At 38.6% G+C, this 11928-nt stretch overlaps 1 protein-coding gene across 1 annotated transcript; it reads right to left on the reverse strand.

Moving 5' to 3' along the window:
* Nucleotides 1–1622: 1622 nt before the first annotated feature.
* LOC311615810 (melanoma-associated antigen B5-like) lies at nt 1623–2657 on the reverse strand (the record flags this gene model as incomplete). Its single annotated transcript, XM_084871231.1, has 1 exon — nt 1623–2657. One exon carries the CDS (start codon nt 2655–2657, stop codon nt 1623–1625), a length of 1035 nt encoding a protein of 344 aa, XP_084727357.1.
* Between the last annotated feature and the right edge of the window lie 9271 nt (nt 2658–11928).

Below are 11928 nucleotides of genomic sequence, written 5' to 3' on the forward strand. Positions count from 1 at the left end.
TACCCCTTTGTTTACTTTATTTTCTAGCAGAAAGATAATAGCAGAGACTGAGGACTGAATTGTGTCCCCGAAAATTAATGTTGAGGTCATAACTCTTAGTACCACAGAATGTGACTATAGTTGGAGATAATGTCTTTAAAGTGATAGTTAATTTAAAATGAGGCAACTAGGATAGGCCATAATCCAAACTTAGTGAGGTCCTTATAAGAGTTTAAGTCATCCAAGGAGATAGCAGGCATGTGATCACATAAGAGACAGCCATGAGATGGGGATAGTCATTTGCAATCCAAGGAAAGAGGGTTCAGAGCAAACCAAACCTGCCAGCACCTTAACACTGGAATTCCAGCCTCCAGAACTGTGAGAAAATAAATTTCCGTGGATTAAGCTGTCCAGTCTGTGGTATGTTGTTAGGGCAGCTCTGAAATAACCAATATACTGCCCCAGACAGAGATTGTTTTCTCTGGATTATCTTTCCTACTAAATCAATCCCTAAGAGCATGTTCAATCCCCCCTATTTACCCTGTGAAATGAGGATGGGATTTCTGAATTATGGTTATGTGGTGTTCAAAACCAAAATACTGGACCCTGTAGAGATGAGCTAGACAATAATTTCTTGATGATGCAAGCTCACAAGATGGGGGAGAGTGACACCACATGCCCCAAGGTGGCAGGAGGGGGGTTACATTCAGGAAAAGTGAATTAGCAAGTTTTTGAGGGGGCAGGCTCAGGCATATCAAGAGGATGAGGTTACCTCTACTTCCCCTGCAGCATATAATCAGATGGTTTGCAAAGTTCACAGGACAGTAGGGAAGAGAATCCCACTACTTAGGAATAAATAATATCTGGGCCTTGTCTGGCTCTAAAAGATCAACTTTTGTAGGTACTTTATCTGCAAGTGAAGAATATGGAGGGGAACTTGCAATTAGCCCATTTGAGTCCTTAATGTTTTGGGTCTTCATTTTAGACCTTACACAACGATGCTGTTTTCCATGCAAATATTTTCTCTCTCAACTCAGACATCTCATCTGAGTGTCTGGCTTCTGCTCACCAGTCCCACAGCCTCATCTACTCCACAAAAAATGTAGCACAATTGAAAGCAGTGTCTCACAGAATGACTTGCAGTGTCCCCAAATCTAAACTGCTTTGTCTCAGAGAATTTACACTTGCTGCTTTCCCTTGGAATACCTCCCAAATTACACACCCCTTTAAATTTCCTATGAGCCATAGAGAGTACTTCAACATCCTCTTTAAGTGGTTGAAGCTCCTATAGCAAAGTTCTATGAAGGGAGGATGGACCTTTATCTTACCATCCCACGTACTAACACAGGGCCTTCCTAAAGACATATGCTCAATTAAATTTGGGGAATAGATGCTTATGTGTGAAAGAAATCTAACATGTTAAGGTTTTCTATAACCTACATCCTTTAATAAACTAAGTATATAGAGGTATAAAACAATTAATTTTACAAAAGAAAAAATGGAAAGGAGGGAAGAGAATCAGGGTGGATAATATTTTATTTTTTATTCTATTATTCCAACAGATTTACTGTAGGATTCTTTCCCATGTCCATGCAAGATTATATTATGATGTCATATATTTTGTTCATGACAAAAATTAGTCCTCATATTTTACTAGTTGTAGAGACACTGGTTGACCAGGACATGGAACTCTGGCCCGTAGTACCAGTGCCAATCCTGGCTGCCAATCTGGCTTGTGCTCTTTCTATCTCATCTCTCAAAGCTTCTTCATATTGTAATGGGAAGTCAGTTGGATCTTTATCATTGAGCTTGGCCCAAAATTCCAGGATTTTCATCTTGGTTGTTTCTGTGTAAGCTTTGGGACCCCAGAGGAACTCGTAGCATGGAGGAACAGTGTTGGGCACCTGGCGGTACTGCAAGTACTCTAGTTTGACTAGATCTTTGGTGATAAGCTTCCTAGGTTCCCCATAGATGTAGTGTTTCCTCCCAGGGAACACTCGCATGAGATTCAGGAAATTCCAGACCTCTTCCTCACTGGCACAGTTGCCATTCATGAAGATCACACCCAGGACATGCATCAGGAGACCAGTCTTGGGTAACCCCCTGCCAGCACGCACCCTCCCCTTATTGGGGAGTTTCAGTTTGCTGACAAGTTCATAGGCCGGTTTTATTGAGTCTGCTTCCTTCACATCAACTGCAAAGAGGTCATTAAGACTCTTACAGGCTCTCTTGAAGATCTCCGGAAATTGGCGCTGGTACTTTTGGTCAATAATATTTATCATGTCTTCCCGCAGTATGCGCTGCTTTAATCTATACCTGTACAAAATAAACTTCTGCAAGATCGTCACCTCCATAGCCATAGGATCATGGCTTGTGCTCTCTAGAGATGGGGCCTCAGAGGAACATGAATGCTCCTCATCTTGACTGTCCTCAGATTTTGTGTAAAAAGCATCTAAAGAGGTCATAGAGGTATTTGGAGCTCTACAAGATGCTTGGAAAGTACCAGTTGGATCACAAGCTGATGAGCTCTTGGGATTACTCTCCAAACTAGAAGATGAGATGGAGGGGGGCTTTTCTGTTGTGGCAGCTGCCTGTAATGTCTTGCAGCTATCATCTCCATCTTGGGAAGCTTGTTGATTCTGCTTTTTGCAGTGCTTACTCTTGTGCCTCCGAGGCATGATGACTATGGTCAGAAAAATCAGTCAGGAGGGTATTAGAAGGATAGGTAATGAGAGTCCCTGGAGGATGAAGGTCAAGAGTGTATGAGCACCTTTGGCATACGAATAGGATCTTTATTGTAAGGAAGCTTGCATTTGCAGTTCTCCCCAAGGGAACCTGTCTAAAAACTCTCAGGGCTCCAGATCTAATCATCTTGTGCCTTGGGTAAACTTTAGACTGCATCCTGCCAGTCCTGCCTCAAGCATACTGAGGTAACAGTAGGGGCTGGTAGTCTTGGAGTTTGAGGAATCTGTTATTTCACATTCAAGAGCATCATTCAACTGGTGGGACACCATGGGACAATAAAGAATGAAGTGAATGATGTCCTCAACTCATCATGCCTATCCAGGTATTCCCAGTGTTCACTCCTTAGTGATTCTTTGGGGTCCTCAGTCATCACTAAGGATCTGCATTTGGCTTCATATATGGCCTTGTACCCCTTTAGCTGAACAGTGGCTGTACCTTCAAACTATGGATTTTGCTTCCCATAGACCACATAAAAGTAAATGTTGAGAGATCTTCAGCCTGATACCACTGTCCTGGGTTTTCAAGTACTGAAAGTGGTGTGGGGTAGTGCTAAGTGAAATAAGCCAGTCAGAGAAAGATAAATATCACATGATCTCACTCATTTATAGGGTATAATGAACAACATAAACTGATGAACAAAAATAGATTCATAGACAGAGAAACAGATCAGACCATCAAACCTCAGAGGGAAGGTAGGGGAAGGTGGAGGTAAGGGGGAGAGATCAACCAAAGGATTTGTATGCACTCATATAAGCCTAAACAATGAACACAGACAACAGGGGAGTGAGGGCATGAGTGGGGGGGGAGATAAGGGGAGGTAATGGGGAAATAAGGACACATATGTAACAACTTAATCAATAAAGAAATTTTTTAAATGCCTTCTTATCCCTTCTATTTAGAGTGGATGAACCTCAACCTTTGCTTTGACCCACTGCTCTCTTGTGCTATGATTCCTCCATAACCCTTTGGCCTGCCCCTCATATTAAAGCCAGGTCCACCCTGAGAGCACTAGGGGAATGTAACTCCTCTCTGATCATACCTGTCCTTGGTTCTTGAGGCCAAGTGAGGACTTACTTTTATGGTGTACTCACTTTTTAGGGGTGTGTGGTTACCACAGACCTCGTAGTATTCACCTTGGCCTCTGGAAAGCCTAGAAAGCCTCCCACTACTGGCCTCAGGCCATACCTTTTAGACCAAGTCCCTCACCCCCATTGTGATATCATGAGAGGTGGTGATTGCATCATCACATCATGCCAACAATGCCCAGTGTCCCATGGCAACAACAAGGGTGGGGTCCTCTGGGGCCCTCCTTGTTCTTTGAGGAATGGATTCCCAACATTCTAATTAAGGATCCTCTCCTTAACTTCTGAAATATGTGTATACCTTCTTCCTTGCCTTATTTTTGAGACCCTGAAGTCCAAGCAAGGCCCTCACATCTTTGACACACCCTCTTAGAGAGGGTGTCTAAGGACCCTATAAGAAATCTTAGGGATAATAGCTTGGGCAGTTTATATGCCACCCTATGGTCTTAGTGTCTATGTTCCCCAGAGCTGTAATTGAGAATTCTGCCCTGTTTCCTGGCAGAGTCTAGATGCCCTTCCTGTGCTCACCTAGGTCTCACAACAGCAGGCCAATGCCCTCATCTCCTGAGGAGACATGGAAGGAAGGGTCAAGGAATGCACATGAGGCTCTCCTGCTAGTGCCCATCCAGGCGTGGCATCAGGATTCAGGTTCCGTAGAGCCTGTCTGTTCAGGGTAAGGGTGTGCCCTTAGTCCTCACTCAGGATCCTTCCCTTGATTCCTGGCAGGCCCCTGGGACTCCTCTTTCTTTCACCTTAACATCACCCATGTACAACAAAGCTCTCATATCCCTGAGAGCCGTGAAAATTAGTGAGTGGATGCTCAATCTGACAGCCATTCCTGGACCTTCTGGGTCTGAGAGGAGATACAAGACTCTCTGTGGCTCCAGTTATTGTGTGGTGTTTGTCTTCATCAAAATCCTCCTCTTGACTCCTGTCTCTCCTATGAAATGCTAGACCGACAGGAAAGCACCTTTGCTACATATTCATGACTTCATTGCACATGCACTCATCTTCCTCTTTGATCCATTTCCTTATTGGTTTGCAGGAAATGTACCAGTGGTTCTTTGGGAGTATGAAACTTACAGTTGCCTGATGACACTGCCCAGATGAACATGCTTAAAATGTCTGCCTTCCCTTTGCTCTCTTCCTAATTTATTTTTAAATATAAATTATTATTTATAGTATCTGAAAATATTTTATTTTTGTTTTATATTTATCTTTACTGTGTCCACTTTTCCCCCACTGACTCTCTCTAGACTATTCCCCACCCCCTGGGCCTACACTGCACTATTGTCTGTGTCCATGGGTTATGTATATGTGTATATACGTTCTTTGGTTGATCTCTTCCCACCCACCCCTGCCTTCCCTCTGAGATTCCTCAGTCTGTTCCCTGTTTCTATGTACCTGGATCTATTTTGTTTTTTTAGTTTATTTTGCTCATTACATTCTGCATATGAGTGAGATCATGTGATACTTGTTGTTCTCTGACTGGCTTATTTCAATTAGAATAATACTCTCTGGGTCCCCTCATAATGTCTCAAGGACAAGAGAGGCTTCTATTTTTATAGCTGCCATAGTACTCCATGATATAAATGTACCACTGTTTTTCCATATACTCATCTATTGATGGGCAATGTGTTTCCAGATCTTAGCTATTGTAAATTGTGCTGATTTGAACGTAAGTTGCATATATACTTTTTGATTGGTATTTCAAGATTCCTAGGGTTTATTCCTAGGAATAAAAATGGCTGTTCCATTTTTAATTTTTTGAGGAAACTCCATACTGTTTTCCACAGTGGCTGTACCAGTCTGCAATCCCACTAGCAATTTACTCGCATTCCCTTTTCTCCACATTCTCACCAAGACTTGTCCTTTGTTAATTTTTTGATGGTACCTATTCTGGCAGGTGGAACTCATTGTGGTTTTAATTTGCAACTCTGTACTGATTAGTGAATGAGCATTTTTTTAAATGTTTCTTGTAATCTGTATGTCCTTTTTGGAGAAACGTCTAAGTCATTTGCCAATTTTTTTAATTGGATTGTTTGTCTTCCTTTTGTTAAATTGTATGAGTTCATTAAATATTTTTGATATTAACCCTTTGTCAGATGTATCATTGCCTAATATGTTCTCCTATACAGTCAGCTCCCTTTTAATTTTGTTGATGGTTTATTTTGCTGTACAGAAGCAATTTTTATGTAGTCCCATTTGTTTATTTTCTAATTTGTTTCCTTTGCCCTGTGTGATTTATCATCAAACATATGCTAGGAGAGATGTCTGAGACTTTGCTGCTTATGGTTTCTTCTAGGATTTGTATGTTTTCACGATTTACCTTTAAATTTTTGGAATTTATTATTGTGTGTGGTGTAAATTGGTGGTCTAATTTCATTTTTTGCATGCACCTATCCAATTTTCTCAATACTATTTATTTAAGAGACTGTTTTAACTCCATTTTATGTTCTTGCCTCCTTTGTCAAATATTGAGTGTTATGGCATGTGTTGATTTCTGGATTCTCTGATCGGTTCCATTAATCTATATGTATATTCTTGTCCCAGTACAAGGCTGTTTTGATTATCATGGTTTTGGAATAGAATATGATATACAATAATATCCCATCTACTTTGTTTTTCTTTCTCAAATTATTGTGGTAATTCTGGGTCTTCTTTGGTTTCATATAAATATTTGGAGTATTTTTCCAGATCTGTGAAATATGCTGTTGGTATTTTATTTAAAAAATATTTTTATTGATTTTTTACAGAGAGGAAGAGAGAGAGGGATAGAAAATTAAGAGACATCAATGAGAGAGAAACATCAATCAGCCGCCTCCTGCACACCCCCTATTGGGAATGTGCCCTCAACCAAGGTACATGCCCTTGACCCGAATCGAACCTGGGACCCCTCAGTCAGCAGGCCGACACTCTATTCACTGAGCCAAACTGTTTCGGGCTGCTGTTGGTATTTTAGTAAGGATTTTGTTGAATCCGTAGATTGCTTTGGGTAGTATGGACATCATTTTTATGATGTTAATTCTTCCAATCCATGAACACAGTATATTATTCCATTTGTGTGTGTCTTCCTCTATTTCTTTTTTCAATGTCCTGTAGTTTTCTGAATATAGGTCTTTTATCTCCTTGGTTAAGTTATTCCAAGTTATCTTATTTTTTTTTTGTTCTTGCAAATATATATGGGATTTATTTTAGTTTCTCTTTCTGAGAGTTCACTATTGGTGTATGTAAATGCCATTATTTGATGTTAATTTTGTATACTGTTATTTTGCTAAATTAATTTATTAAATCTAGTCATTTTTTGGTGGAGTTAAGGGTTTTCTATGCACAATACCATGTGATTTGAAAATAATAACAATTTCACTTCCTCTTTTCTTATTTGGATGACTTTTATTTTTTTCTTCTTGTATGATCACTGTGGCTAAGACCTCCAGTACTATGTTGAATAAGAGTGGTGAAAATGGATATCCCATTGAGTATGATGTTGGCTGTAGGTTTGTCATATATGACATTTATTATACAGAGGTATGGTCCCTCTATTCCCACTTTGTTTTTATTAAAAAAAAAATGAGTGCTAGATTTTGTCTAATGCTTTTTCAGCATCTATGGATAGGATCATGAGATTTTTATTTTTCAATTAGTTTATGAGGGTATAACAATTATTGATTTGTGAATATTGTACTAGCCTTGCATCCCTGGAATAAATTCCACTTGGGCATGGTGGGAAATCTTTTTAATATATTGCTGGATTAGATTTGCTAATATTTTATTGAGGATTTTGGCATCTATGTTCATCTGAGATATTGGCCTGTAATTTTCTTTCTTTGCAGTCTTTGTCTGGTTTTGTGATTAGAATAATTTGGCATCATAAAAAGAGCTTGGAAGCCTTCCTTCCCATTGAACTTTTTGGAATGGTTTGAAGATACTAGGTTTTAGTTCTTTTTGAATGTTTCATAAAACTCCCCTGTGAAGCTGCTAGGTCCAGGATTTTTTTTTTTTTTTCTGGGAGACTTTTGTATTATTTCTTGAATTACATTAGTCTTCTTTTTGTCTTTTCTACATTTATCACTCTTTTTCAGTCAGTTTTGGAAGATTACATGTTTCTAAGAATTTGTCCATTTCACCTGGTTGTCCAATTTTTTGGCATATAATTATATTTTCTTAGAATCATTTGTATTTCTATGGTGTCATTTGTTACTTTACCTCTTTCATTTCTAATTTTGTTTATTGGGGTCCTCTCTCTGTATTTTTTAAATTTTTATTTTACTTTTTAAAGTATTACAAATAGTAGTACATATGTTGCCCTTTTTCCCCATTGACCTTCCCCTGGCTTCCCATATCCCTTGGCACATGCCCTCACCCCACCCCCTCCACAGTGTCTTGTGTCCATTGGTTATGCTTATATGCATGCATACAAGTCCTTTGGTTGATCTCTTACCTACCCCCCAACACTCCCCAGCCTTCCTGCTATAATTTAACAGTCTGTTCCATATTTCTCTGTCTCTGAGTCTATCTTTTTGTTCATAAGGTTATAATGTTTTTTATTAACCATAAATGAGTGAGATCATGTGGTATTATTTTCTTCATCTTTAAATGTGTCTGGCTTGTCATTCATCAATCTCTTTTATCCTTTCAAAGAATCAGCTTTTTATTTCATTGATTTTTTATGTTGTTTCTTTAGTCTTTATGTCATTTATTTTAACTCTGATCTTTATTATTTCCTTCCTTTTACTTATTCTGGGATTTTCTTTCTAATTATCTTAGTTGTAGAGTTAGATAGTTTTCCAAGGAGTTGTATTGTTTCTTGAGGTATGTCTATAGTGCTATGAATTTACATCTTAGGACTGCTTTTGCTGTCTCCCATAAATTTGAGGTTGTTTTGTGTTTGTTTTAGTTTTTTTCTAGGATGTTTTAAAATTCTTCCTCAATCTCATTGATAACTCATTCATTATTCGATAACATGCTATATAGCCTCTATGTGTTTGAATGTATTTGAGTGTTTTTATTATGATTTATTTCTAGTTTCATGCAAGTGTGATCTGAGAACATCCTTGATATGATTTCAATCATCTTGAACATGTAGAGATTTGTTCTAACATGTGGTCTATCGTTAAGAATGTCCCATGAGCACTTGAGAAGAATGCATATTTTGTAGTTTTGGACTAAAATGTTCTGTAAATGTCAATTTAATCCATCATCTAGTATGTCATTTAGGGTCATTGTTTCCTTTTTGATATTTTCTCTGTAATATCTGTCCATTAAAGTAATTGTGGTGTTCAAGTCCCCTACTATTATTGTATTGCTGTCAATCTCTCCCTTAGAATCCTCTAGAATTTTGTTTTAGAAATATTTAGTTGCTCCTACAATATATTGAGTTACATGTATGTTTCCCAAGGTTATATCCTCTTATTGGATCAATATGTCTAGTAATGTAGTGACCTTAAATATCTCTTGTTATGGGATTCATTTTGAAGTATGTTTTGTCAGATATGAATATTGTTTCCCCTGCTTTTTAAAAATTTTCTTTTTTTATTCCTTCACTTTCATACTGTGTGAATCTTTTGTTCTGAGTTGGATCTCTTATAGACTATCTATCTATCTATCTATCTATCTATCTATATAATGTTTTCTTTTTTATTTTATTGATTATGGTATCACATATTTGTCCTCATCCCCCCATTCCCATCCCAAACCCCTCCCCACATATGCTCCCACCCCCCTGTTGTCCATGGCCACTGGCTAGGCCCATATGCGTGCACACAAGTCCTTTGGTTGATCTCTCCCCCTTACCCCCACCCTCCTCTACTTTCCCTCTGAGGTATGAGAGTCTGATCGCTGCTTCTCTTTCTTTGGATCTGTTTTTGTTCATCAGCTTATGTTGTTCATTATTTCTTCTAGATATGTGAGATCATGTGATCCAAGAAATACCCTTGTAAGAACCAAAACTGAGACAAGCCATAATGGTTATGCTGAGAGGCAAATGAATCAGTCTGTAGTGAGTTCTTTTGAGTCCCAATTTCAATGTCAAACAGTTCCTTATGTATACATGTCAGCCATGATATTTCAGATCTGGTTGGTGGACAAATGGTGGTGATGCAGGTCCGACCATCTCTGGTTTGGTCCCGGGCATCCTTCAGCAATCCACAGCTGCTGCCTGCTGGTATGGTGAGGTGTCGCCAGGGTCTTCCATCTCTGAACTGGTTCTCTTCTGTCTTCATGGCTGGGGCACTTCTGTCTATTCCTGTCTGTTTCAGGAATCCAGATGGTCTCGGAGTTGTTTTCTGAAAATATACAAACATATTCTCGGCCAAAAGTTAATAAAGGGATATTTTCTATAAATTTTACTTGGGATCCTTCAGTCTATTGATGAGCCAATCAGAAACTTTCTTCATTTATTTTACAATGTTTGAATTTGTAGCACTGCTTTATAATTCTTTCTTGGAGTTTACATCTCTTTACTTATATTACCTACTTATTTTTTAATGTTTATTTTTTTATTATATCTCTAAGCATATTATACATAGTTTTAAATTGCTGGAATGATAATTCTAAGATGTCTGATTCAGGATGTGATGGTTCATTTGTATCTGCAAACTGTGTTTCTTGTCTTTTATTATGCTTAGTACTTGTTGTTGTTGTTGTTGTTATTGAAAGACAAATATGTATTGGATAAAAGAGGCCGAGGTAACTAGGCATTTAGTGTGAAGTGTTTTGTTTTCCTGGCCAGGACTCAAATATGTCTACTGTATGCTGTAGCTGTGGGTGTCAGAAGCTAAATTTCCTATGGTGTCCTTATTTTTATCACCCCTGTTCTTAAATAAGGTCTGGGGTGGGAAGCTCTTGCAGTCTTAATTCTGCTGACGGAGTGATAAGGTGTGGGGTGAGGGGGGGGTGTGTTCTATAATGTGATGATTGGGTCTCAGAATTTAGTGAGCCTGTGCCCTTCAGCTATGACTTCACAAGTACCTTTCAGTTTTTCACCCCTTTGGTAATATAGGATTTGGGGCCAGCTTATATTTGGGCATGATTCTCCCCTCATGGAAGGAGAAGATGGGTTTTTAACTTCTCTCAGATTATTCAGACTAGTAAAACTATAGTCAGTCAGGTTCTAGTGAATAGTTTCTCTTTAGACAGGCTTTATTATGAAGGATGAGTTACTTTGGGCATTTTTCAAAATTACTACTTTTCCCTTCCCTCTGCTGGAAATATTAGGACATTTTTATCTGATTGTTACTCTTCTCTGTGAGGACCTGGTAGGACACCTACAAGTACAACTAATATGAATTAAGGAGTCCCTATTAGACTAGACCCTCTTGGAGTTTTTAACTTTCAAGCTAGACTACACTGAGTCTGAAACAACTTGTCAAATACATATTGGAGCCAGTAACAAGTTTTCCCTTCCTGGCACTGGCTTTTAGCACTGTTTTCTGCTTTGGACTCCTGCTTCAGTTAGGTTGTGATTCTCTGTACTGTGGAGACTAAAAATATTAATAATTTTTCTCCACCTTCGAGATCTTTTGGCTGAACTAATCACCAAATGAACACAGACAGATTAACAGGAGGAAATCAACATTTAATACATGTGCATGGGGAATTCACATAAGCATGAACATGCCAAAGACAATGTGGCAACATTGGGTATTTAGACATTTTTGGAGAAAAGGTGTGGAAGACTGTGTCTTAGATTTCAGAAATTAGAATGGTAATTGAGGATGGGCAGAAAATAAATGGCAGAAATATGCTTTTAGGTGACTCAGAATCCATGGGACACAGAGGATCTAGCTGTTAGCTATGGAGTCTTTCTAACTAATGCTAAGGTGAAGATTCTTAAGGTGATATGCCAATGCTTCCTTCCCAAAGCAGGCCTCCTTCTGAATCTCTTAGGCAGAAGAGGGGGGTAGGGTCAAAGTTCCTTCTGAGTTTTGTTTCTTAATGAATAGCTTAAAATCAATATCCTCAAGAAAGGCAGTTCAATAATGTCAAAACGTTGATTTCCTATACTATCCACCAGTCTATCCATTCATTTTGAGGGGCAGCATTTAACCTAGTGATCTCAGTTTTCTGTTGGGTTTAAGAAGAGTTGTCAATTTTCAGTTCAGCTTATTTTTTGTTAGAAGAA

Source organism: Pipistrellus hanaki, assembly GCF_964339955.1.
Source record: "Pipistrellus hanaki genome assembly, chromosome: X".
In the NCBI taxonomy this organism is placed as follows: domain Eukaryota; kingdom Metazoa; phylum Chordata; class Mammalia; order Chiroptera; family Vespertilionidae; genus Pipistrellus; species Pipistrellus hanaki.